At 54.1% G+C, this 27,730-nt stretch overlaps 1 protein-coding gene across 1 annotated transcript; it reads left to right on the top strand.

Moving 5' to 3' along the window:
* The first annotated feature begins 710 nt into the window (after positions 1 to 710).
* Positions 711 to 26,667, top strand: FADS6 (fatty acid desaturase 6). Its single transcript, XM_061176960.1, has 10 exons — positions 711 to 878; positions 1,889 to 2,134; positions 6,131 to 6,199; positions 8,108 to 8,129; positions 12,157 to 12,717; positions 13,378 to 13,544; positions 22,647 to 22,827; positions 24,090 to 24,277; positions 25,715 to 25,894; positions 26,492 to 26,667. Exons 1-10 carry the CDS (start codon positions 711 to 713, stop codon positions 26,639 to 26,641), a joined length of 1,932 nt encoding a protein of 643 aa, XP_061032943.1. The 3' UTR covers positions 26,642 to 26,667.
* Positions 26,668 to 27,730: the final 1,063 nt, after the last annotated feature.

The following is a 27,730-nucleotide window of genomic DNA, read 5'->3' on the forward strand; positions in this document are numbered from 1 at the left end:
TTGTGCAGCCCGGTGCCCCCAACCCCAGGGACCCCAGAGGGTCAGGGCAATAGATCCAAGGTGCTAGAGCGACTGGCTACAGTATTATGGCCTCGAGGCTCGGCGGGCATCTCTGGGCTGGGGAAAGGCATCTGCCAACTGGCTCAGTCTCCCAGGCCCAAACCAGGCAGAGACTGGTTGTGGCTGGGTGTCCAGCCTCATGTGGGCAAGTCCTGCCATGTGGACACGGGAGCCTGAGGATGTGGACAGTCTAAACTGCTGATTGTCCCCAGGTCCCCAGGGCTCTGGGCAAGGTCTGGAAGCAGCTGGGTGGCTGCCTGATTCTGCGTGGGTAGCGGGTAGGGGGGAGTTCTGCACGGGTCCCTGCTCTGTGATGCTGGTGAGACCAGGGGAAAGGCCAGCCTCAGAGGGTCCTCAGACCAAGGTCACGGATGTGGGAGGGTCACTCAGGAGCCCACACTGTGTGCACATATACACCGCATGCAGATGTGCACTTCCTCCTCTGTCAACAATGGTGCCCCCGTCCCTGACCTTCAGCTTGGGAAGCAGCTCCTACCGGGAGCATTGCCACAGCCCCCAGCTCCTTCCTGGGCCCCCCTTGGCTGGTGCAGGGGAGAGAGAACCCCCCCCAAAACGCCACAGGCCTCCCTCTGGTGTGTCTGTCTGAGCGTGGGTCCCCGGGCACACACCTGCTCAGAGCTGGGGGCGTGATGGAGGTGGTCCCTGTCCCCACACTGAAGGCTTGGTCACCTGCCACTGCCACCCTGAGCCCACCGCAGTCCTTCCCCCCGTCCTCTGGGCCTGGGGCCACCCCCAAGTGCCGACTTGACTTTCCCGGAGCCCCAGGTGCTGCCCGTTCTCTCCTGTTCCTTGTCCGTGTATGGCCTCAGCCCCTCCCTGTTCTCTCAGTGCTGGGGTGGGGCGGGCTCCCCGATTCCCACCACTGTACAAAGTACCCCTCCCTCAGGCTCATTATAATTTTTGTAGAGAATGTCTCCATCCTTGTCATGCCTGTGTCTTGTTTTAATCATTTGGGGGTGGGAGACGGGTAGGGTGAAGAAAGCAAGAGGGTGGAGGCAGGAGAGGGAGAGGGTCTTTTTGTGCCTATGAGGACTTGGTCCTCTTCCCTGGAGGGGGTCCTGGGATAGATGGTAGGGCACTCCCCCACCCCATGCATCTCTGCAGGGCCCTCCCTCATCCCCGAGTCTTCACCTTGCTCTCTCTCTGGACCCAGAATTTAGACCTGAGGGAGAGGGAGGGTTCAGAAGAACTGGGACAGGAGACCCCCCCAGCAGCTGAGTGAGGAGGATGGTCCAGGCCTGTCCGCTGCAGCTGCTGAGGGCAGGTCAACACTTCCTGCCTTCCCACCAGGTCCGCCTGAGCTTCTCCAGACATGGGCAGACGCTGTACACTAGGAGTCTGTCACCTATCACCAAGGTCCCATAAGCCCTGATCTCAAGGCCCCAGCCCACCCCTGGGAGGCCTCCAGTGGGGTCTTCATGTCCCTCATCACCCCAGGCAGCTCATGTGGCAGCCCTATTTAGAGCCCTCCTTTCTCCCAGGGGTAACGCTTCCCCTTATGCTGCAGGACAATGGGCTCTGTTTTCTTAGTCAAGTCTGGGAAGGGGCCCTGGAGTCATTTTGTTTCATTCCCTAAGGCTGCTGGGTCAAGTGCTTCTGCCAAGGGCACTTCAAGACAGCCTGTTCCCTCCAGCATCATCAGAAAGGTCCACAGGACGTTAGTGCAGCAAGATGGCCTAGCAACCATCCAGTGATTCTAGGCCACCTCCCTCCACTTTACAGATGGAAAACCTGAGCCCTATGGAGGGGAAAGCCCAGACCCAGAACGCAGGCCTCCTGACTGCTGCCATGCCCTCCTTACCCCCAGGCTGCCAAGGGGGCCAATAAAGACGCGAGATTCTTCCCTCGGATGCTCCTCGTGGTTCCTCCGCCCTGCGACCCCTACTGGCCGTCCTGGTCACTGCACCTACCTCACGAAAGACCAGCCTCCTGGCGCCGGTGGTCCAGGGAAGGACATGGGGGTGAGGACTCGCAAAGACAAGATAGAGGAGGTCGGAGCTTCAGCGTGGAGGCAGAGACTAACCGGAAGCAGTGGGGGCTGGAGCTTCCATGGGTCAGTGTAGCTGGAGGGTAGAAGACTGGGGTGCAGGAGCAGGTGTGGCTCCAGGAAGCCTGAGGGTACTTTAAACACAGTGAAGGGAAGAACTTTACTCGGTAGGGACTCAGCTTTCTCTACTCGTCCCCCTAAAAATTTAGATGGAGGTTAGGGAAATTCTAAAAAGCTAGAATAATCAATGATTCTTCGCTTTTGGGGATTAGAATCTGGTGCCAATATGGACACTTGCCCTGGGAAAATGCACGTTGAAATACATATACACTCATATACAACTTTCCTCGTAATTCCAGACAGCTCCTGAAGTGCGGAGAGGTCCGGGGACCCCAGGTCAAGAAGCATTAGTTAGACTGCTGTGAAGTTACATCATAAATGAGATTACCGATTTGTTGGAGGTGGGAGTGGTGGAATGAATCAGAGGCAGGAAGGACCTCTGGGTATGTGGCACGGACTTCTCTCTCTCTCTCTCTTTTTTTTTGGCTGCTCCGGGCAGCATGCGGGATCTTAGTTCCCTGGCCAGGGATCGAACTCCTGCCCCCTGCAGTGGAAGCACGGAGTCTTAACCACTGGACTGCCAGGGAATTCCCACAGACTTCTCATTTTACAGATGAAGTAACCGGGGCCGCATGGCAAGGGGCTGGCCAAAGATCACAGAGCAGTCAAGTGGGCAAAGTGACACTAGGTCTCATGATGTTTCCCATGGTGCCAGCTGCCTCCTGTCCCCAAGTTAGACCAGTCCTGGACAGCACCATACCCCTGTCCTCCCAGCATGTGCCTGTGTCACCTTCTCTGAGACAAGCCTGGGTTGTACCGGAGGTGGCCATACTCAGGAGACAGCCTGATCTGGGCAGCAAAACTGGCTCTGCCCCTTTTTAGTTGTGTTGCCTTGGGCAAGTTACCCAGTCTCTCGGAGTCTGTTTCCTCATCTGCAAAATAGGTATTACAGTTTATTATAATATATCAATAAGTGTTAACCCCACAGGTCATTAGGAGGGTGAAATGATGATGCACGGAAAGCTCTTAACATGCTGCCCGATATTTACTGCACATCAATTACTAATGATCACAGTTATTGGTGGTCTGAAACAGGCCCATGGGACACTCCTTGCATCTGTGGTCCCAGCCACCCAGTAGGTGAGTCCTAGGCAGTTCCAGGGAGCAGTCCTGCTTTTCTGACCCCTGTATAAGAGTGAACCCCAGCCGCACCAATCACACTAGCTTCTGGAGACGGCTCTGCGGGCATCCTCATCTGACCAGCAGGGGGCGTTGACAATCCAGCCAGCGGTTAAGAAATGGCTAGCCCCCATCTAGTGGAAGGACCCAGCGAGAAGCCAGAGCTGTTCCTGAGGTGCCCAAGGAGCTGGGTATCTTTTATGGAGGGGGAGTCGCATACCCACTGGCCTGGGCCCACATCATGCTACTGTCTGAACTTTACCAAGGCAGGTGAGGGGTTTTAGCCTTCATAGGTGAAGATATTGAGTATCAGAAAGGTTTTCTGATGTGCCCAAGGTCCCAGTAAATTAAGAAAAGTTCAGGATCCCTGACCTTTGTCCCTTCTGCCACCCCTATGCCCAGAGGTAAGCTTTCAAGTTTTTACTATCAATTGTTGAGAGCTTGTAAGGTGTCAGGTGCTTATGTTAAGCACTTTATATACATTTACCCCTCACAATAAAATCACAACCCTATAAAACAAGGACCATATTATGATTATTATCCCCTTTGACAGGTGGGGAAACAGAGGGTCAGAGCAGTGATATGACTTGCCCAAAGTCACAGAGCTATTAGGTGGTGAACTAGGCCTCAAGGACAAATGTCCGTGATACTGAAACCTGCGGGCCTAAGCCTGCGGACCTGACCACGGTGCTGTAGGCCCCCATGCACTTGTACTGTACCCTTTGGTGGGGGTTGTCCTTGATCTTGGGTCCCCTTGACCTGGGCATGCCTGGTCCTGAGCAGGTGCCAGACTCAGCCTGAGGTGGGGTGGGGACATGCTGGCAGCTCCAGCAGCACAAGCACATGGTCCGAGACAGCGCTCACCTGCCCTGGGGGGAGCTGGGCTGAGAGAGGGCAGGTTGGGTCATGGGGCCACCGGACGGGATACTGCAGGACAGTGTGGGAGGGTAAAAGCTTTGTGTCTCAAGCCTGCCGAGATGGGGGAACAGGCCTGCAGAAGTACTTCCTTCCAAACAGAGAGTCTGCCTGCTTTCTTTTTGTCCTCTTGTCTCTTCGTCCCATTTCTCCCTGAGACACTGGGACTCCTGGTGTTATCCTCTCTCCCCCTCTTTCTATTATCTCATCTCTCCAGGCCTCAGTCTCTCTTGGTGTCTGTGACATAATCAGAAATAGATAACTGGTCTCTGCTCCTGGCTCCTGACACAGAGCTCCTAAATCCCTTGGAATTTCCTGGGATGACAGGAGCATCTTTTGGTCCAATGGGGTGACTCTGGGTGGGCTCTTTGATGGCTTCAGGATGGGGCTGGTCACCAGAAAGACCAGGCCACGATTAGAAGCTTGAAACTTTCAGCGCCACCCCCCATCCTTTGTGGGGAGGGGAGAGGGGCTGGAGGTTGAGTTAATAATTGATCATGATGAAACCTCCATAAAAATCCCTAAACGACAGGGTTCGGAGAGCTTCTGAGTTGGTGAACGCATCCACGTGCCGACTCCACGTGGAGTTGGGTGCAGAGGCTCCTGAACTTGGGACCCTCCTGTACCCTATGTACCTCTTCATCTGGCTGTTCACGCATAGCCTTTATAATAAACCAGTAAATGTAAGTAAAGTGCTTTTCTAAGCTCTGTGAGCTGTTCTAGAAAATTATCGAACCTGAGGTGGTGGGTTGTGGGAACCCCCGAATTTGTAACCAAGCTGTCTCAAGCCGAGTCAGGCTGGCTCCCGCTGTGCCGTGTCTCATCACGATGGAGGGCATTTACTGAGCGCCTGCTGTATATCAGCACTTGACATCTGTGATTTCGCTGAATCCTCATGACAGCCTCATTTAATAATGACAGGGGATTATTAAACCCATTTGACAGAGGAGAAAACCGAGACTCCAAGACACCAAGTCGTTGCTCAGGTCACATAGCCAGTTAGAGCACAAACAGGGCCTGACTCGTCGTCTGTGTGACCCTGGACTGGCTACCTCTCATCACCCCCTTTCCTCCAGGAAGGTTGAGGGCAGTGAGCCCTCCCTGGGTTTCTATCGCTGAATGACTAAGTTCTATGGGATTTGGAGCCCGAGGTGGGGAAACTTCTGGCAAGTCCATTCAGAGCCCCGAATGCTTGGTCTTTCGAGAAAGCTCTTGGGGCATGCAGTGTGGTGAGCCCTGGAAAGCTGCAAATGCCCCGGGCACTATTTCTACCTTCATCTACTCTGACTTCTTTATTCCACAGACCCGGGAAGGTCTGCATGGGCAAGTGTTCTGAGGGCTGCGGGACCCTCTCCCTGCTCTGGATGTACACACATCTGGAAGGTTGCCCCACTGGATCCTGAACAGTAACGGGTGGGCAGGGGAGGGGGCTTTCTCCGGGGCAACAGCAGCTACCAGTGGAGGCTGGCCCCTGACCTCACTGTCCCACGGGGGCTCTCTTTATCCCACAGAATCAAACTGCCCCTCACAGCACTGTCTCTTCAAGTCTCACCACAGCCATCTGAGCAGGGCAAGGGCAGGAAGGCATTATTTACAAGCCCCATTTTCTAGATGTGGCCACTGAGGTTCAGGGGGGCAATGACCTGCTAGGAACTGCGTAAGCCAGGATGGCTAGTCTGGGCCATTCGCACTGCTGCACGCGGCCAGCTGCCTTCTCAGAACACGTATCTAGCACTTTCTACATACCGGGCACAGCAAACCCATGAGAACGGTACCACTGCCCTGCCTCACGGGTAAGGAAACCGGGGCTCAGGCAGGTTAAGTCATTTCTCCAAGCCTCTGAGTGCAGAAGTGTCAGGGCTGTGGGATTCACACCCCAAACTCTGGCTCTTTCCGTGGCGGCCCCAGCCTCCCCCATTCACTGTGCCGCCTCCCCCGGCGCTCACCCTGCACGAGGGCGGCTCAGGGGCTCCCCAGGTCAGAACAGGGGCTCAGCTGGCCAGGTCTGGGGAGGTGGGATGGGGGACAGGTGGCTCTCACTGCCTCTTCTTCCTCCGTTCCTGTTGTCTCCTCCTGCTCAGCCTCTCAGCTGTACCACGGATTGCTCTGTACCCATGTGTGTGCGTGTGTGTGCATGTGTGTGTGTGTGTGTGTGTGACGTGGCGAGGACCCTGATGTGGACCCATGCATGCATGGGGTGGGTGTAGTGGACCCAAAGCTTCCCCTGAAGATTGTATGTATTTGTGAGCCTGAGTGTGCTTGTGTGTCTCTGTAGTTTTGCTCATTTATCTTTACTTCGGGGTTTCCAAGATTCCCAGAGGAGAGGTGTGTGCACGTGTGTGTGCATGTGAGTGTGTGAGCACACACTCACAGAGGCTCCATGACTTTGTCTAGAGTCTATTTTAGACTCCTCCTCCCACCTATTATCTGCTTTTAGGGCCCCAGCTCCTTTAGACTGGAAGTTTGAAGCTCTGGCCGCCCACCTCCCCGGCCCCATCCCTCACCTTGAACTGAGGGTTCCCGCAAAGCTCCCTCCAGGCTCCCTCTCGGTGACAGGCTTGTTGGGGTCAGAGCCCCAGGGAGGGGGTGGGCGGGAGGGGCAGAAGGACCAGTGGTCCAGAAGGCAGGGAATGGGGTCGAGACAAATCTACCTTTTGGGGCAGTCAAGGTACCGAGGGGCCTGGTGGGCCCTTCCCCTGGGTTGCGGTACCCAGATTGGGCTCACAGCTCCGATACTTGCTGGGAAGGCCAATTTGTTATTCCAAGCCTCGATGTTTTTCGTCTGTAAGTGGGGATAATTATACCCCACATCATAGGCCAGTTGTGTGGATAAACTACATAGAGCACTTATCGGAGCCTTGACACCCAGTAGGTAGAGGACCAGCCCGGGGACCTGGTGGAAGGGAATCTGGAGATGGGGGAGGGCTCAGTGGGCACCAGCCAGGCCTGGGCATCCCTGAGCTGGTGGCAGAGAGAACTGTCATGCTGGGTTGTCCCCCAAATGCCCCTTTTCATGCTCGTCACACCTGAACAGTATTGCAGAGCAGAAGTGGGAGGAGTCATCACACTCCTGAAGCCCAGCCCTCTACACACACACACACACACACAAAATGTGGGCAAGGAGGAGAATAGAGGGAGTGAGCATGTTCAAGCCCTTTTCTCACTGGAAATGGAAGCCATTTATGAGTATCATTACTGATACCAATATATGTTAGATTTAAACCATAACAATAGCTAACGTAACAATAATGTTATAATTACAATAGCCCAAGAAATGGCATTACCTTGGTGATAATGCATCTACCTTGAGCATTTGCCCTTTTATTACCTACCTGGTAAAGTACATAGTATCACCTTCATCCACTCCGAATCACCCTCTCGGAAAATTGAGGCCCAGAGAAGCCAAGTGATTTACCTAAGGTCACACAGCAAGGACGGGAACCTGGGGGTGTCTGTGTCCAGAGCCCCCCTTCAGACACTGTTCTCATCTGCCTCCACACTGTGCAAGAGTCTCGGCCCTTACTCCCCCGTCCAGCCCTGGCACTCACCCCACCAGGACCCCAGACCCCCTTCGGGCTGCTGCATACCCCAGAGTCACTCACACACACCGGACTGTGGTGTTGCCCTGATGCAGGGGGAGGGACCAGATGACCCTTGGAAAACCTCATGAGGCGGCAGTCTGTGTGGCTGAGCTCCAGCCTTGGGTTTTCTATTACCTAAGTTGCTGAGGAAGCCTGGGCCTCAGTTCCTGTAAGGTGGGGACAGACGGATGGCCCCAGAGCCTCAGCAGCACCCCCGCCAGCTCAAGGTCGGGCCCTTTTCCCTCACCCCTCTCGCTCCCTGACCTGCCTCTGGGCCATCACCAACCTGGCTGTGTCCCCGCAGAATGGCGAGATAGAGGCCGCAGGTAACTACGGAAGCCTGGGGGAGGGTCCTTGAAGGTGAGGCTGTTGCTGAGACACCCTGTCTATGTGGCCCAGCCCTGCTGGAGCCAGAAGCACTTGGGGGGCTAGTCCCACTCTCGGCTGACCAAGATTTGAGCCAGAGGCCAGGCCACTTCTCCCCTAGCTCACTCAGCCCCACCCCTGTGAATAATGCCACTTGCCCCACGGAGCTGGGCCTCCCTGGGTTTTGATGATTTGGGGGGTGGCATCCATGGGTGGAAGACAAGAAAGGGTTAAAGATCCATTCACCTAGACTTAGAGCACAGAAATGGCTATATTGCTGGCAGGAGGTGCCTTTCTAATCCACCATGTGCTCCCCAGCCTCCCAGTCCTGACCCTCCAAGTCTCCAAATCCATCCCTGACTCTCAGGATCCCCCCTCCAGGCCCTGGGGCCAGGGCTGGTCTCCCTCCCACCCTACACCAACCACAACAATAATTAACCCCAATGAACCCCAGCAAATAGAGATCTGGATCGCAGAAGGGAGGACTCATCACTGCCCCGGGGTGGGGAACTCCGGAGGTCCCAGGAAGGCCAAACCCAGCATCATCTAACACCACAGCCCCCATGCTATTGATGCCTGGGTAGGTCCATGAGCACCCAGCCTCTTGGGGTCAGAGAGGAGGGCTCACTTGTCTCAGGCTTGGACTGGAGTCTTCTCCACCATCTATTTTTTTAAAAAAGATTTATTTATTTATTTAGGCTGTGCTGGGTCTTAGTTGTGGCATACGGGATCTTTTTTTTTTTTTTAGTTGCAGCATGAGGACTTCTTAGTTGAGGCATGCATGTGGGATCTAGTTCCCCGACCAGGGATTGAACCCGGGCCCCCTGCATTGGGAGCATGGAGTCTTACCCACTGGACCACCAGGGAAGTCCCTACCATCCATTCTTTTTTTTTTTTTTTTTTAATTTATTTATTTTTAATTTTGGCTGTGTTGGGTCTTCGTTTCTGTGCGAGGGCTTTCTCTAGTTGCGGCGAGCGTGGGCCACTCTTCATCGCGGTGCGCGGGCCTCTCACTATCGCGGCCTTTCTTGTTGCGGAGCACAGGCTCCAGACACGCAGGCTCAGTAGTTTTGGCTCACGGGCCCAGTTGCTCCGCGGCATGTGGGATCCTCCCAGACCAGGGCTCGAACCCGTGTCCCCTGCATTGGCAGGCAGACTCTCAACTGCTGCGCCACCAGGGAAGCCCCCCATCCATTCTTTTTAAAAAACTTTTTTATCTCTTCCTTCTATTCTCTTGAGTCAGGTTTCCTAATCTTTCCACGCAACCATCTAATCATTTATTCAACAAATGTTTACTGAGAACCTACTATGTGCCACTCACTGTGCGAGGCCCCAGGGAAGCAGTGCCGTCCAAAGAACAGGAAGGACCTGTCTCTCCACCAAGTCCCATCCCCTTCTCCTTCAGGCAGCCTGTTTTGACTCACACGAGCCTGTCCATCAGCTAGTAAATGTTGAGCTCTGGTACAAGACACTGTGCTGGGCCCGATGGGTGTGTGAGTATGTGTTGGGGGGCAGGCAGGTTAGAAGTTATGGAGGAGGTTCAGGGAAACATAAGGAAGATGTGTGCAGGGTTGGTGCCCTCGGGAAGCTCCCAGTGCAGTTGGCGATGGGACCAAGACTGGCTGCGTGGCTGTTGATACCACTTGCTCTTCCTGGGCACATAGGAAGGCTACAGTCCCAAGTCTATCTGTAGTTATACAGTAAATCCTTGTTGCCTATCTATTTTATGTATAGTAATTTGTATCTGTTAATCCCATAACACAGGGAACTATATTCAATATTTTGTAATAACCTATAATGGAAAATAATCTGAAATGTATATATGTGTATATATATATATACACACATATATATAACTGAATCACTTTGTTGTACACCTGAAACTAACACAATATTGTAAATCAACTAGTACTTCAAGCTTTTTTTTGATTTTTAATTTGCATTTCCCTAGAGACTAATGACATGGAGCATCTTTTCATGTGCTTATTGGCCATTTGTACATTTTCTTTGGTGAACTGTCTATTCAAGTCTTTCGGATTTTTGTTTTTCCCCCCATCTCCCAACCCACAGCCCCTCCCCCTGCCATCTACACCCAAAGTACCCTCTTGTTCTAACTCTGTTCTAAATTAAGTCTGCTTCTCTCCAAGGAGGCTACCAGTCAGCCCCAGTCCACGGGGATTCTTTGCTCCTCTGAGCTCCTCTAATACTTGTCTGCCTCTGCTCCTGTTCGACACAGCATTTGCCTCCTTCCAGCACCACTTAGATGTCCAGAGGGCAGCCCAGGTCTGGAGAGGGGCTTCCTGGTACCAGGACGTTCCCCAGTCTATAGAATAAAAGCAGTAGGATTCTGCCCTTATAGAATTACAATGTTGCATGTTAATATCGAATATCCTTTTAAAAATTGTAGGTATCGGGCTTCCCTGCTGGCGCAGTGGTTAAGAATCTGCCTGCCAATGCAGGGAACACGGGTTCTAGCCCTGGTCCGGGAAGATCCCACATGCCGCGGAGCAACTAAGCCCGTGTGCCACAACTACTGAGCCCGTGTGCCACAACTACTGAGCCCACGTGCCACAACTACTGAGCCTGCACACTGCAACTACTGAAGCCCGTGCGCCTAGAGCCCGTGCTCCACAACAAGAGAAGCCACCGCAATGAGAAGCCTGCGCACCACAACGAAGAGTAGCCCCTGCTCGCCGCAACTAGAGAAAGCCCATGCGCAGCAATAAAGACCCAATGCAGCCAAAAATAAATAAATAAAATTAATTAATTAAAAAAAAAAATTGTAGGTATCCCCTCCCTGAAAATGCTAGTATGTTTGAGAAGGAAGAATCTCTGATAAAAACAAAAGATGATTGGATTTAGAGGAGACTTCGTGGATTTGAGTTCTAGTTTTGCCATTTAATAACTGTGGGGTGACTGTGGGCAGATCTGGGCCCCCATCAATTACATGGGGATGATGTCGTCCTCACAGGGTTGTGGGGAATACACCAAACCTAAGAAGTACCTGGAAGTCAGTGGTAAACTGTAAGGAGCCAGACGTGTGTGTGGTGAGAATTGGCCTATTAAATTGTTAGCCCTTTTGAATACCGACCTGGTAAAGAAATCTTGCCCTTTTATAAAAAATTGGAGGGATAAACTCATAAGAAATCGTGAAGGAAAACGCCAAGGAAGACAGAAGAATCAAAGTCTTAAGTGTTCCTGACCCTCTTTCACAGACTTCTCCTCCATCTCTTCCCTCCCGCCACCTTCCCCTCTTCCTCCTCCTCCCCCTCCCCCTCTCCAAAGGTGTCCTGAGGCCGGCGCTGCTGCCCTCACCATCCCAGACCTCATTTTTAAAGGGACTTCAATATAAAACCAGGGGGAAAGTTAAACAAAAAAGAAAAAGGAGAAAGGACCCTCAGAAGCCGAGAAGGGTGTTTGCGGAACACAGTGGCTTGTGCTCCTGGGGCCAAGGCCAGCCTCCAGCAGCGCTGGGTCAGGGCCTGGGCTGATGGGAAGGGCTAGAACGGGTGCTGCTCCCAAGTCTTGGCCCGAGTGAGCGGCACTGCAGAGGGACCCCACCTGGAATGGTGAGCTCTGAACGTGTTTTCTCTATAGCTATCCCTTCTCACCCCCAAAGCCACTGGGCTGGGGAGCCAACCCTCCACGGGTCACCGCTGCTAAAGCCGGATTCAAAGGGGTGCCCCCACTACCCCACTGGTCTGGGCAGAGTGAGGCCTTGAATTTTCTGTCTCATGAATTCAAAAGTATTTTCGTGCACTGTTTAAGGTACTGAAGATACAGCTTGAGCAAAATCGGCACAGTGAGGCCTGTCGGCACCAGCGTCCAGTCTGTCGGTGGAGACAGGGGACAAATGTCTGTGTCTTGTGTGGGAGAGTCCGCTAAGTGCTACTGAGAAAAATACTTAAGCTATGGGATAAAAATGGTACCACAAACCCGAGCGGGGTGCGGGGTCCGGGAGAACGCGAGGGAGTTATTTGAGATCAGGCAATCAGGGAAGGCCCTCGGGGGTCTCCCCTGGGGTCTCTGTGCCCCCGCCTCGTCCCGCCCCGCCCCCGCCGGGGCCCCTGGACCGCGAGCTGCTTCTGGCTCCGGCTGGCCTCCCCACCCCCGCGCATCTGCGCGCTCCTCCTGCGGCGATTCTGGTCCTGCCCGCCAGGAGGGTGGCCCCGGGCCGGGTCGCCGCCGCCGCGCGCGTTAGGAGGAGCCCGGGCGCCCGGTACGCGCCCAGACACTGGGGGCGGGTGATCCCAGCCGCGCGCGTGACTCCGCCCCGGCCCGCCCCAGCTCGTGCTCTGCGCCTAGCCCGCCCGGCGCCGCAGACGCTCCGGGTCCTCCGAGTCCTCCGAGTCCTCCGCGGGCGCCGAGCCCGGCGCGCGGAGCCCATGGAACCGGCGCGGGGCGCGCTCCGTGCGAGCGGCGGGGCCGAGGCGCTGCTGGGCGAGCTGGAGGTGCGGGTCCAGGACGTGGTGAGGGTGAGCTCGTGGTGGGAGCGCCACGGCGTGGACTGCGCCATCCTCGCGCTCAGCCTCCTCGCCTTGCCACCCGGTGAGGGACACGGGGCCAGGGCGATCAGGGGCCCGGCTGGGATGGGGGCGGTGGGAGGCGGGGGAGGGAGACGGAGAGGGCTGGGGGGCGGCGGGGTGGGGTAGACGGCGCGTGCCCGGGACCCCAGGACAGAGGGTCAACCCCGAAAGTCTAGTTGGGGTGTCCTGCCTGTGTCCCCAGAGGAGCCCTGATGGCACAAAGGGCAGTGGAGGAGAAAGTTGAGCCGAGTCAAGGAGAGGCAGGGAGGGATGAGGTGGCCTGGGGAAGGAGAGGATGCTCCAAGGGGACACCAGGGATGGGGTGAGGGGAGTGAGAGGGAGGATGGGAGCGTTCCCTGGACTTCTCCTGGCCTGGACTCCCCACCATGCCCTCCACACCATCACTCCTCTGGCTGGGGCGCAGAATCAAGACTCCCAGCGTCTCCTTGGTGAGTCAGTGGGGCTGTTTTGTCCCAAATCCGGTAGAGAGAGCCAACCCTTGCCCCTCAGGCCATCATGGGACCTGCCTCACCGCTGTCTGTGGCAGTCCTCAGGACTGGGCCCGCTTTGGCCTGGGCTCCCAGGGGTGCGGGCTGGGTTGTTTGGGCCCAGATCTCCAGGAACCAGAGAAAGGCCCTGCCCTTACCGCTCCCCCTACACCAACTCTCCCTTCTCCATGCAGGGTTCCTGTGCCTGCGCTCTGAGAATCTCCTGGTCTTTGCCCTGGGCATCACCATCCTGGGTGTGTGCCACTACACGCTCACTGTCAAGGGCAGCCACCTTGCCACTCATGGTGCCCTCACCGAGTCCAAACGCTGGAGCAAGATCTGGGTGCTTTTCTTTGTGGAGGTGAGCCTGGGACTGGGTGGGAGCAGCTGCTGGTACTGTGTGTGAGAATCCAGGTGTGTGCAGCTGTGTGTGCCCTCGAGGGCCGGCAGCTGCAGCTGTGGTCTGTGGGCCCAAGTGTGCAGCCTTCACTGTGGTGGGTGTGTGTCTGTGTGTGTGCACGTCCCCAAGCCCTTGAGAGGGTAGAGGGCTGCATGAGGAATGATGAGTATTTAACTGTGACAGCCGATGTGCTCTGAGCACCCGTTTCTCCTGGGGGCACCGGCTCGCCTCTCTGCAGCCCTGGGCCAAGGGTGGTAGAGCTTCCTCCTCCCACCAGGACACCTGTGGTTGGCAGGTCCTGGCTACACCTTCGGGGCCTCCTGGTTTTGCAATCAGGGTTTAGGATGTGAACCACGGACCAAAGGGCAGGCAAGCAGGGGACTGGTGTCACAGCACCCCAGCTCTGCCATCTCCCGACACCTGGCAATGGCCAAGCCATCCTAGAAGCCCCCTGCTTCCCCAGGGCTGTACCAGGAAGGCGCCTCCTCTCTCCTGACCCTTGCCCCCCCTGCTTCCACCCCCTCCCCATGCTGCCTCAGCCTATAGGCACGGTCAGGAAGGCAAAGGTTTCTAGCCACGTTGCCCTTCTCTCTGGACTGGTCTCAGGCCTCCCAGTTCTTCTGAGAGCCCCTTCCCTCCTTTCCAGGCGGCCTCTCCCGTGGCCACCCAGGTCCCTTATGAACTAATATGAAAGCTGGTACCAGAAACAGCCCTTTTTTGCCAGGAACTGGTTACCATGACCAATTAACTCAATTATTAACTTTTTTAAAGAGCTTTTGTTTATTTATTGGCCGCGCCTCGTGGCATGCGGGATCTTAGTTCCCTGACTAAGGATCAAACCCGTGCCCCCTGCAGTGGAAGTGCGGAGTCTTAACCACTGGACTGCCAGGGAAGTCCCTCAGTTACTAACTTTTAATAAAGTTATATAACTTTATAAAACTCTACGTAACTGTACATACACACACACACGACGTTTTATAAAATTATACTGCATCGGTTGGGTGAGAGGAAGCATTTCCTACCCAGAACTCTCCATTGCCCTCATTTTCCCCAAACCCATCTCTCCCACCTGCACACATTTCTCTCTTTTTTTTTTTTTTAGTATTTATTTATTTACTTGGCTGCATGGGTCTTAGTTGCCGCTTGCAGGATTTTTTTTTTTTTTAGTTGGGGCGTGGGAACTCTTATTGCGGCGTGTGGGATCTAGTTCCCTGACCAGGGATCGAACCCAGGCCCCCTGCATTGGGAGCGCAGAGTCTTAGCCACTGAACCACCAGGGAAGTCCCTTGCACACATTTCTAAAGTGCCAAGGACATGGGGGAACCAATGGGTCCTCAGGGTCCATTTCAAGACACTCTCCTTAGCGGGGACCCCTGGGCACTGGTCCCAACCAGACTCTAAGGTGCAGGCCCAACCCTGGAGCCAGGGTCAGATGCCCCCTAAGTTTGTCATCACAGGCAGGGGAGGAACCGGGCATGTTAGGCAGTCACATGGGACACGAGAGGGAGGGTTAGCTCTCTGTGGATTTGACAAAGCCGTACTGAGTCCCAGGGGCCTGGGGGCAGCTGAGAAGGAGGAGTCTTCCCAGGCTCCCCAGCTGGAGGGCTCCAGGCGAACAGAGCGCGTGGCCCACCCTGAAGGACCCAGGCAGCCTGGTGGCTGCACCTCCTCTTGTCCCCTGGGACCCAGGGCAGTGGCCTCATCTTTGCCTCTTTGTCCCTTTAGCTCCTGGCACAGGGCTGAACTCAAAATTTGTTGACGATGACCCTGCAGGTGATGGGGGGACAAGGTCCAGGGAAGAGCCAGCTGCAGGAGGGTCACAGCCTAGAGGTGGGTGAGCCCCCCCACAGTGGGGGGTGGGCTTGGCTGCCACCCCCGTGTTGTGACAGAGGCTGCTATGCTGCAATCAGCTGCGGGCAGGTCACAAATTTCTCAGAAGGCCAACCTGAGTGGGAGGCCTCCACTTTTCCATGCCCCCATCAAGGCATGGCTCTGGCCACCCTCTGGGGAAGATCCAGCGCCCAGTGAGAAGGAGGGGTGGCTCCACCTCCTCAGCCCATGGCATGGGTGGGGCGAGTGGAGTCCTTGGTCTTGTCCGCCAGGCAGGGGACAGTGTCAGGAACACTTTGGACACAATGGCTGCCTTTGGACGAGCATCTAAGTGTTAGTTTCCTCACCTAATAAATGAGAATAATAACGTTACCTCCCGTGTGAAGCCAGCATGAGGATTAAACGAGACATCCTAGATCTTCATTTAGGGTTTGGGCCTGACTCTTCAATGTTTGCTTCGAAGTAACAAGTTTCTTTTTTTTTTTCCTCTGGAGGGAACACAGTCAACTGCAAGGAAAGGGTTAGTAATTTAAAAAATTTATTTATTTATTTATTTTGGCTGCGCGGGGTCTTAGTTGTGGCACTCGGGATCTTAGTTGAAGCATGCGGACTCTTAGTTGCGGCATGCAGGATCTAGTTCCCCGACCAGGGATCGAAGCCGGGCCCCCTGCATTGGGAGCGTGGAGTCTTACCCACCGGACCACCAGGCTAGTCCCAGGATTAGTGATTTTTGTTGTTATTTGTTTTGTTTTGTTTGTTAGCGGTTTATTTTTAACTGAAAGGTTGATCAACTTATGCAAAGCTCAGTGGAGCTGTGTGTGTGTGTGTGTGTGTGTGTGTGTGTGTGTGTGTGTTGACGGGGCTGTTTGTTGAGGCCCTGGACCACCACCTGTCCTTTGCATCACGCAAAGGACCAGCTCTCGACGTGCAGGATCTCAGTGGACGACCTGGGACCCTCGTGGATCCCTGGCTCTCCCCGTCTGCCACGTCCTGTTGTCTCTCTGTAATCCTCCTCTTGTTGGCTGCCTGTGCTCTTCCCAAACCGTGACCCTCAGGAGGCAGCATCACTATAGAAGAATCTAGTCCTCTAGTTGCAGCCTCAGGTGTCAGCTGAACGTCACTGGCTTTCCTGGGGCACCCAGCTTTTGCCTGGTTTGTCTGAAGGTCTGCTGTCAAGAGCTGGGGGTGAGACAGGTCACTCTGACCCATCAGATCTGAGGGGAGGAGCGGGCAGGATGGAGGGGGTGGCTGACATCCACGTGGCTGTTGTTTCTCTGCAGAAGTATCCAAAATCATACGCCAGGGAGTTCACCCACACCAGGATGGACCTCCCTCTGAAGACCCATTTCCAGTCTACCCCAGAATGTTCCATTTCCCCTACCAGTGTACTTCTGACCCTCTACCTTGCCCACTGATTACCCTGGCCTGGGCTATGTCATAGGGACTACTAGTTATATTCTTGGGGACTGCCAGTCAAAGGCCACAGGAATGTGGGGGGCAGGCTGGGGCGGGCAGGCCCCCATGGTTTAAGTGCTGAAGCTTGGGAAAGATTTTTTTAAAATTTATCTTATTGAAGTATAGTTGATTTACAATGTTGTGTTAATTTCTACTATACAGCAAAGTGATTCAGTTTTCCATATATATATATATATATGTATATATATGTATACACACACACATTCTTTTTCATATTCTTTTCCATTATGGTTTATCACAGGATATTGAATATAGTTCCCAGTGCTATACAGTAGGACCTTGTTGTTTATCCATGCTATGTATAATAGTTTGCATCTGTTAATCCCTAACTCCCAATCTATCCTTCCCTCATTCCCCCCTCCCCCTTGGCAACCACAAGTCTGTTCTCTACGTCTGTGAGTCTGTTTCTGTTTCGTAGGTAAGTTCATTTGTGTCACATTTTAGATTCCACATATAAGTGGTATCCTATGGTATTTGTCTTTCTCGTTCTGACTTCACTTAGTATGATAATCTCTAGGCCCATCCATGTGGCTGCAAATGGCATTATTTCATTCTTTTTTATGGCTGAGTAGCATTTCATAGTATATATATATACCACATCTTCTTTATCCATTCATGTGTCACTGGGCATTTAGGTTGTTACCCTGTTTTGACTATTGTAAATAGTGCTGCAATGAACATTGGAGTGCATGTATCTTTTTGAATTATAGTTTTCTCCAGACGCATGCCCAGGAATGGGATTGCAGGATCATATGACAACTCTATTTTTAGTTGGGAAAGATTAACTCCTGCAGTCAAGAGGGCTTTAGGGACTCCCTTGCAAGTCACTCACTATCAAGATGTTCCCCTGAGTAGGAGCGAACAGGCTGTACCAGTTACTAAGTTCCACTGTGTCTCAACTTCAAACCCTCCTTCTGAAGTCGGCTTTGTGCTACGGGGGTGGAGTCACAGATGGTCCACAGAGAGCACAGGCCAGCCCTGCCCAGGGGGAGGGGTGTCACCCAGGGAAATGCCGTCACCTTCGTTCCAGTCCCGTGTGGTGGTGGTGGAAACAGAGCCGAGAACCCCCAGCCTGGTCATGATGCTCGAATGCTCTCTTGCCACGAGTTCAGGGTGGCCGTTATCCTCTGGGCCGCCTCTGATCTTCTTTCTGTTCGGCCCCTCCCGCCCCCGAGGGGTGGTAATCTGAGTTTGCACCGCTGTGATTTTTAAGTTTTTTAATTAAAAGAATTATTTAGCAGGCAAGCTCAGATCTGCAGTACAAAATATACTTTAAAAAAAAATAAAACCTTTTTATTTTTGAAAAAATTATAGATTCATAGGACATTGCAAAAATAGATCAGAGAGGACAGAGGTCCAGTGGATCCTTCACCAGTTTCCCCCAATAGTTACATTTATGTAAATGTCATTCAACAGCAAACCCAGGACGTTGACATTGGTGTGTGTTTGTGCCATTTTATCACATGTGCAGATTTGCAAAATGTACTTTTAAGGGTTCTCGTGGTGATTCCAACTCCTGAGGGTCTCTAAAAGCCTGCCTCTGGGTGGGCTTGCCCACGGGCCCCCAGAGGCCGAGGACCCGGGAGCAGGATCAGGTGGTCGTCTGTGGGTGGCAGCACTTAGTCTGAGGAGTGTCCCTAGGGGGAGGGGCTTGGAGGGAAAAGGGTGGGGCTGCTCCCAGGGGCCCAGTGGCTGCCCAGTTGGGAGGGGAGATTGGAGGGAGGCTGGGTTTGCTGCGGAGCTTTGGGGGCCGAGACAGTGTTGGTCCCAAATGTCAATAGTGCCGAGAACCCCTGGTGAGAGTGTCCAGAGGAGACACTGCCAGGACAGGGCTCCTGCTTCCGGGCCCAGAAGCGGGAAGGTGGCTGCAGGGTGAGCAGAGGTACAGACAAAGGCACGGATCTGGGAAGAGCATAGTGCATGAGGGACCCACAGAAACCCGGAGTCACTAGAGTCTCATGGGGATTCTGGAGAAACGGGGACAAGGAGGCCCATGGGCCAAGCAGAGGAGCTGGGAGTTTCTAGGGACGAGGCCTGAAAAGGGAAAGAATTTCATGAGAGCCGCTTGATAGGATCGGCCCGACCACATCCAGGCCGCTCCCAGCAGGACGAGGCACTCCAGGCTCCTCTGGCTTCCGCCCTCACCGCTGCCCCTCTGTTATCCAAAGGTGCTAACACATCACTGTTAGCGGGAGAGCCTGCATGGTACCCGAGGACTCGCGCTCAGGGACTTGTGTTCTCACTGAGTAGGGCTGCCAGATGTAGCAAATAAAAATCCAGGATGCGGGACTTCCCTGGTGGCGCAGTGGTTAAGAATCCGCCTGCCAATGCAGGGGACCATGGGTTACAGCCCTGGTCCGGGAAGATCCCACATGCCGCGGAGCAACTAAGCCCGTGCGCCACAACTACTGAGCCTGCGCTCTAGAGCCCGCAAGACACAACTACTGAGCCCGCGGGCCACAACTACTGAGCCTGCGTGCCACAACTACTGAAGCCTGTGCGCCTAGAGCCCATGCTATGCAACAAAGAGAAGCCACCACAATGAGAAGCCTGTGCACCTCAACAAAGAGTAGCCCCCGTTCGCCACAACTACAGAAAGCCCGTGCACAGCAATGAAGACCCAACACAGCCAAAAAAAAAATCCAGGATGCCCAGTGAACTATGGTCTTCAGATAAACAAGAAATGCAGGCAGTGTTTGGGATATATGTCTATAAAAAATGACTGGTTGTTTATCTGAGATTCTAATTTATGTGGGTGCCCTATACTTTATCTGACAAACCAATTGCTGAGGCCTGTGGAGCCTCAGAAGCACCCCACCACCCCGCAAACTCTGAAGCCAGTGTGAAGGGGTTGCTCAGCCCCGGGATCAGTGAGAGAGGGTCTGGAGGGAGGAATGGAAGCTGGGCAGACTCCAGCCTGGAGTCCCTCCTGCCTGAGGGATGCTGCCGCTGCGACGACCCCCCAGCCCCTCTTTCTCACCTGGTCCATGCCTGTGGCCCTCTTCTCCTGCCCCATCTCTGGAGTGGCTCCACCATGCCCCAGGCCTTGAGCTGGAAACTTGGCCTTTGTCTTGATGCCTCCTCCTCCTCCCACTCCTCACCCTTCCCCCAGATCCCACCCTCCATCCCTGCTCTTCCACTCCTCACCTCTCTCAGTGGCCACACCTACAGCCTCTGGCCCATCACCTGCCTCGTCCTGCCCCTCTCCTTCCAATCCAGTAAAGTGACCTATTTGAAACCCAACTTTGTGTCATAATCTTATAATGATGGTGTTTAATCCTGCAAAGTATTGTTTGTTTAAAAAATAAAAGAGGAGAATATTAGATAACTACCTTTGGCTGCTGGCAGAGGTCTGAGCATGCTTAAGTGAAAAAACAACTAAATGAAAGAATGAGAGGTCTGGGGCCTCTGATTTTAGCTGAGGGGGGATGTCCAGAGGAATTATACTGACATCCGCCCCGCACACACTCTGGCCACTTGCAGAGCCTGAGTGCGGCTAAGAGGTCTAGGCTCTTAAGTCTTCCTGAGGGTACAGAGGGTAGCGATATCAACAAGCTTCTGGAACTTTCTCTGGGTCCGGATGGGAGAGCCTCTTGGGTGAGACCTGTTAGTAATCCTGTACGGCAGGATCGTCTGTAGCACGTGGCTACGTCCTCCCGCCCCCTGATGGGTGCAAGTGAGACACACCGCAGTCCACGTCCAATCTCTCCTTCTCCCAAACCCACCGCGTTCCTTCTTGTTCTGGAAAGAACATCTAGATGGGAGGGAGAATTCCAGTCTTATAGAAACAGCCTCAAATCTCTTCTTAGTTATACAAAAAGGCAAAGCGCACAGACTGTGGAAGCCTCTGCTGAGTCACAAATCATGTGTTACGTCGGACCACACAGGTGGCTCATCCCCGCCCCCGCCCCCCATTCCCGCGTCTGGGCACGTGGCTGAGCACCTGGCCCTACCAGGCCCTTGAGGGTCAAGTTCTTACCAGGCTTAGTAGGGTTCAGGCCCCAGGTCGTTTCTGGCCTTGCTACTCAAAGTGTGGTCAGCGAGGAGGTGTGGAGCTTGGGCCAGAAGGAAGAGCAGATCGCTGCATTCAGCTGACGTTTCTTGAAGAAAGAAGCAACGCAGACAGGATCGGCCCCCAGAGCAGAAGTACGAGGAAGGAGCAGTTAAAAACAGTCGCTTCTTCTGGTTACAGAACCATGAGATTCAAAACACACTTGCAGGCCTTGGACAGAGGCAGACCCCGGCGGAGGCCCCTTTGTTAAACCAACTGCCTGGCCCTCTTGAGCAGCAGGTCCTTCCAGACCAGCAGGCCTGGAAGAGACATCACTTTAATTGACAGGTTACCTGCCCACCTTCTGCAGCCTCCCCCAGGTTCTGTCCCTTTGCAAGGTTACGAAACCAGAGCGCAAACCCACCCCTCTGTGGGTTACATCATCTGAGAGCAAAGCACCTCTCCTGTTTTTGTGAACTCCACAGGCACACTGTCGCTGAATCAGCATTTACCTTCACATCCTCTGCCTTGAGAGGGCCCCGTACAGTGTTGGTTTGACTATCTTCCCCTGTCTGTTGTGAAACTGCCGTTGTGACATCATAGCCTACTTTTCGGCTTCATTTCGTTCCAAGGGAGAGAGTCTCTGCAGACAGTGGGAAGACAGTGTCGTTCCTTATCTGTCTTCTCGCGGTTTTGTCTCTGCTGCCTGGACTCCAAGCCTGGGTTCATGCTCTGTTGCAGTAAGTGACTCATCCCAGGGGTTTTATGCCTTATCTTGGATGGAACCAGGGTTCAAATCCCACTTCTGCCACCTACTTAGCTGAGTGAGCTGGGGTGGGCACGTGGCCTCTAGCTCAGCTTCTGCTCTGTCAGCTGTGAATAATAACAGCACTGATAATAATAATAATAATAATAATAACCCTCCCCTACCCTGCCAGGCTTAAGATTAATGAGTTACACGTGTAACGTGCAGAACGCTGAACACTCAGCTGAGTGTGTTCTGCCGTCTGTATGGGGCTCACAGTGACTGGCATTGGGAAGCCCTTCACGTCCTCCTGGAAACAGGCAGGCAGCATCTTCAATAAAATTAGCAACATCTTCTGGCTTGGATAAAATATTGGAAGAGGCTGATGGCTGCATGTTCATTTGCATATATTTGCATAAGAAACACCTTAGCGCCTCTTTTACATTCAGAATGACCTGCTCTTGGAGTCAGAGCTGCTGCTCACTGCCAGCTTCAGAGAATCCCACAGGGGGTCACGCCAGAGAAGAGTCACCCCTAGGAAGAAGTGGACTCTTGGCCCCCACCAGGGCACCCTCATGGACAGTTCAGAAGATGGCCTTTCTTCGCCCCCAGACCACTCCTGCACCCCTCCCCCCACTGCTGTGGGCCCAGAATGCAAAGCAGTGTTATGAAGGTACAGATGTTTCAAAGATAAACACTCACAAAGTAATTGGCAACACATGCCAGGAGCTTTACCTGCAGCGTGTCCAGTCCTCAGGCTTGCAGGCTGCAATCACGGGGGGCTGTGCACGCCAACTGCTTTGCACGCCAAGTGGACGCAGTTGCTTTGACTGGCTGCCACTCTGTGGTCGTGGATCCCTGAGAGTTGATGGTCAAGGCTGATGAGCTGTGGGTGGAAGGCAGGAAGGCCCTGGAAATGCGTGGTCTGGGGAGGGAGGGTGTTTTCAAGGCTCCGAAGAGCCTGCTTTGCTCGCCTGTGCCTGATACGGACCCCAGCGCCCTTTCTGGCTCCCTCCTCTAGGTATGCACGTCCTTCACTGCAGAGCACGCCAAGTACGCACACGTCAAGATGCACCATGGCTACACCAATGTGCTGGGCCTGGGGGACTCGAGCACGTGGAGGCTGCCCTGCCTCAACCGCTACGTCTACATGTTCCTCGCTCCTCTCTTGATCCCCATCATAACCCCGCTGGTGGCTGTCGGTGAGTATGCCAGGGCTGGGCCCTGCGAAGATCTGGTTCCCCCTTTCCTTCCTTCCTCTCCTGGCTTCATGGAAGAAGTGAGAAGCCCTGAGTTAAGACTGGACAGAAACTTTCTGAGACAGCCAGGCAGGGTGGAAAGAACCTTGGTCCTGGGGCCAAGTCTGGCTCTGCCACTTACTGGCTGGTGACCACAGGCAGGTAACTTAACCTCTCTCAACCTCAGGTTCTTACCTGCTCGTCAGAGATGGTGTGAAACAATTCCACTTATTATATGAGGTATCTAAAGTAGTCAAACTCATTGAAGCAAAGAATAGAATGGTGGTACCAGGGGCTGAGGGGAGGGGAAAATGGAAAGTCCCTGTTCAATGAGCATGAAGTTTCAGTTATGCAAAATGAATAAATTCTAGAGATTTGCTATATAACACTGCGCCCATAGACAACAGTACTGTATCGCACACTTTAAAACCTATGTGGATAAATCTCATGTTAAGTGTTCTTACCACAGTAAAATAAAATAAAAATTTAAAAAACTCTGTGGCTACCTGAGAAGACTAGAAAGTTGCATGGGAAGGCATCAAATGCCTAAATAAATAAATGAATAACCTTTACTCTTTGTATTTGATATACAAGCCTCATTTATCATCATCTTGTTGTCTGTTTAATAATCACTGATCATGTTATAAACATTCACTGGTGTTATTGTTTACTAAATACGTTTTTTTCTAAAAAAAAAAAAAGGATGGTGTGAAAGCATAATGAGGTCATAGATGTAAAAATGCTTTCTAAATGCCTCACACTCTATTGCATGTTATAATTTTTAGTGTCATAGGAGCAATATCATACGGTGGAAAGAGCAGGGGCTAGGGGACAGCCAGACCTGGGCTCAAGTCCCAGGCCACCACTTACTATCAGACTGACCTTGGTCAGGTTGCTAAATGCTCTGTTTTCTCATCCATTAAATGGGTGAACCAAAAAAAAACCCCAAAAAACAAAAGGGAATTCCCTGAATGTCCAGTGGTTAGGACTCGGTGCTTTCACCGCTGGGGCCTGAGTTTGATCCCTGGTCAGGGAACTAAGATCCTGCAAGCCGCGCGGCCAGAAAAAAAAAAAAGAAAATGGGCGAACCTACTTTTCAGGGCTGTGTATGGATGAACTGAACACCTCGGTCACCCTAGTTTGCACTATTGAGCCACCAGGGAGCCAACTCATGTTGGATCGGAAACTTGCCGACCCCTCCCTCTATTTCTCACCCCTTCTGGCAGAACGGCTGAGAGAGGTGGAGCTCAGGACGGCCCTGCGGACGCTTGGCCTGATTTCCCTGGGCCTTTATTCTCACTACTGGCTGCTCCTGAATGTGTCTGGCTTCCAGAGCCCCAGCTCAGCCCTGGCCTGCATGCTCATCACCAGATCCCTGCTGGCCCACCCTTACCTTCATGTCAACATCTTCCAGGTGAGGCCTCCCCCACCCTGAGTGCTGGGGGGCTACAGGGATCACTCTCCAGGGTGCCTGGCGCAGGCTGGACTCTAGGTTCTGCGGGAAGAGAGAGGCCACCTGAGGAAGCATCCCTCCACCTCCCGCGCCCACCCTCTCTCTTCCTTTCTCTCTGTGGGTCATCACAGAGAGTTTTGGTCCCAGGTAAGGAGCTTCTCTTCAACACTGGCTGCCATTCACACACAGATCAGAGATTTATTAAGAAGCTTCTATGTGTAGGTTACTTGATTAAGCTCTGTGGGGACACAAGTGAATAGGACCCCAGCTCCTACCTCCAGGGCTCTTACTGTGATAAGCCCAAGGGCCATCGCAGAGGTCCCAGCACACACGTGTCGAGGCAGGCAGATGGAGGAGCTGGAGACGAAGGTCTTCATGGGAGGCCAGCAGCTCAGCACTCAGTTCTGGGCCATGTCCAGGGATGGTCACCTCCCTGCTCCCGGGACCCGTGAAGACCCCGGGTTAGAGCATCCTGCATGTGACCATCCCAGCACTTACCACACTGCCATTAATGACTGAATCCCATGACATAATCCCATAGTTGTGTCCCATCTGCTTGTCCTGCTGGAGCAGAAGCTCCCGTTCGCTTCCGCATCCTCTAGACCGAGGACAGTGCCTGGCAGAGCAGGCGTTTATACATCTTTGTTGTTGTTGTTGTTTTTTAATACATTTATTTATTTATTTATTTTTGGCTGCGTTGGGTCCTCGTTGCTGTGCGCAGGCTTTCTCTAGTTGCGGTGAGCGGGGGCTACTCTTTGTTGTGGTGTGCGGGCCTTCTCATTGCGGTGGCTTCTCTTGTTACGGAGCACGGGCTCTAGGCACGCGGGCTCAGTAGTTGTGGCGCACGGGCTTAGTTGCTCTGCGGCATGTGGGATCATCCCGGACCAGGGCTAAAACCCGTGTCCCCTGCATTGGCAGGCGGATTCTTAACCACTGCGCCACCAGGGAAGCCCTATACATCCTTGTTGAATGAAAAAATACACAAGGATGCGCAAACTTGATCTTGAACCACGAGCAGGATTTTGACTGGTGAAAAAAAGCAGAGAAGGGTCTCTTTGGGATGCAGGCACAGGAACATGAGGGACAGCGGTGGGCAGTCGTGGGCTTAGAGGACCACGAGATCAGAGAGGCACCCAGGCCAAGCCCTTCACTGCACAGATAGGGAGAGGGACCCAGACACAGGCGAGACTCAGCGAGGGGCACAGACAGGGTCGCATCGGAGCTGGGTGGAGAACCTCAGCTTCCTCACGCCTCTACTGGGTCCTGCTGGAGTGGGAGGTGACGAAGGCAGAAGAACCCACGGGTCCCCGGGTGCTAGCTGAGGATGCCTGAGGCAGGGTGGGGAGGCACAGGGCTGCCCGGCCCAGCCCCAGGGCGTGACCCTTGTGTCTGTCACAGCACATCGGGCTGCCCATGTTCTCCCGGGACAAGAAGCCCCAACGGATTCACATGATGAGCCTGGGGGTGCTTAACCTGCCCCGGCTGCCCGTGCTGGACTGGGCGTTCGGCCACTCCCTCATCAGCTGCCACGTGGAGCACCACCTCTTCCCCAGGCTCTCCGACAACATGTGCCTGAAGGTAGATGAGGGTCGGGCTGCGGGGGGCTTGGATGAAGAAACTGTCTCAGGGTGGAGGGGGAGTCACCTTCGGAGTTCTCTAACCAACTGGCCTGGTCAGAGGTTCCCAGGAAGGTCAGTCCAGGGTACAGGCAGCAGTGTGGGTTTCTGATCAGAGACACCTGGTTTTCTTACTAGCCGTGTGGCTCTGGGCAAGTTAACTGAATGTCTCTGAGCCTCGGCTTCCTCATCTGTAAAATGGGACTAAGTAGTGACAGGCTTACGTTGACAGGCTTTGAGGATGAGATGAAGAAATGGATCTGAAATGTTGGGCCCACCGTAGGTGCTTGGTGAAAAGGAGCTGTGGTTTATCCCCCTGTGCAAAGGAGGACGCTCACAGATTCGGGAGCTCCAGAGAAGGGTGCTGGGGAGAAGCCCTCCCTTTCCCTTGCCTGCTGGAAATGGGAGGCGGGAATTCTCCAAGCCCCTCAGCTCCTCCGGAGCATCACGGGACACAGCAGACAGGAGCGGGGGGCTGGGCAGAGGAAGGGTCCCAGTGGGGATGGGCCTGCCCACAGTCCCGGCTCAGCGGCCCCTCCTCCCGCCCACCTTCTGGCAGGTGAAGCCCGTGGTGTCCCAGTTCCTCCGTGAGAAGCAGCTGCCGTACAACGAGGACTCCTACCTGGCTCGCTTCCGGCTGTTTCTCCACCACTACGAAGAGCTCATGGTGCAGACCCCTCCCATCACAGAGCTGGTGGGGCTGCAGTGAGGGGCGGCCGGCACAGTCACCCCGCTCTCCCTTCCGGGCCCACCCCCGGCTCTCCTGCCTCTGCTGGCCATCCCTGGGGCTGGGAGGGCGCAGGCCCTTGCCCAGTGGGTGTGGCTTGGTTACCTGGAGTGTGGAGGCGCGGGGTGGGCAGTGAGGCGGGGAGCTCATGCTGGGGGGCCTGGGGGTCACCTGCCCTGCTTGCTTTCCCGGGTCTTGAGGAATATCTGGAGGAAAGGAATAAAGGTGGCTGGGCGTTCTGGTCAATCTGGACCTCAGCCAGCTTCATCTCAGGGCTAAACAGCTGGATTCCTCCCCTGCTTGCTCTGAGCCTCGGTAGGGCTATAGGACCGGGGTAAGGAGGGGCCCTATGTAGGGGGCAGGCTAGGAGGGGACACCGAGAGAGAAGGGTCCGCTCCCTGGTGCCAGGGAGCCCCACACTTGGTTGGCCACTGCTTCTTCCTGTGCCCTTGAGGTTCTGGCCCCTAAGGAGCCCTCTTCCCAGGGACCACAGGGAGAGGTTACCTTTGGCAGACCTTCCTAATCTTTCAGCCCGTAAGCCTGTGCAAGACACTGGCTCAGCAGCTCCCAAGACCCACAGCATCTGTGAGATCAGAGTGTGTGTTTTGTGGGGAGGGCACTCCAGGCGAAATAAGGGGAGAAAGGGTATAAATAGCTTTGAGCGTGACCTTGGCTAGCTCTAGAAGTCTGCATTGTTCCATGATGTTTACAAGGGGTGGAAGAATTCACAATTGGAAGAGAGAGAAAATTACTGGGAGGGTCGCTGAGGCTGGAGAGGGGTTACGGGAACAGGGTCTGGAGGTCAGATGGCCTTAGAGAGGAGAGGAAGGAGGGGAAGGAGTGTGTGTGTGGGGTGCGGATACAAGAGCTGGGAGTCCAGGGCTAGGCTTGGCTGTGAAAGGATGGTCTGCAGCCTGGGAGCGAGGTGGGAATATAAGAGAACTACCGGTGCCAGCCGCAGGAAGAGGTCCAGGTACTGGGGACACCACTGAGATTCAGCCCAAAGCGGGCAGCCTTGAGAGAGGGCTGGGAGCTGCCCTGGCTGGAGGCTGGATTAGAGGGTGGGAGGAA

This window comes from Eubalaena glacialis, chromosome 19 (genome assembly GCF_028564815.1).
Source record: "Eubalaena glacialis isolate mEubGla1 chromosome 19, mEubGla1.1.hap2.+ XY, whole genome shotgun sequence".
NCBI classification, from domain to species: domain Eukaryota; kingdom Metazoa; phylum Chordata; class Mammalia; order Artiodactyla; family Balaenidae; genus Eubalaena; species Eubalaena glacialis.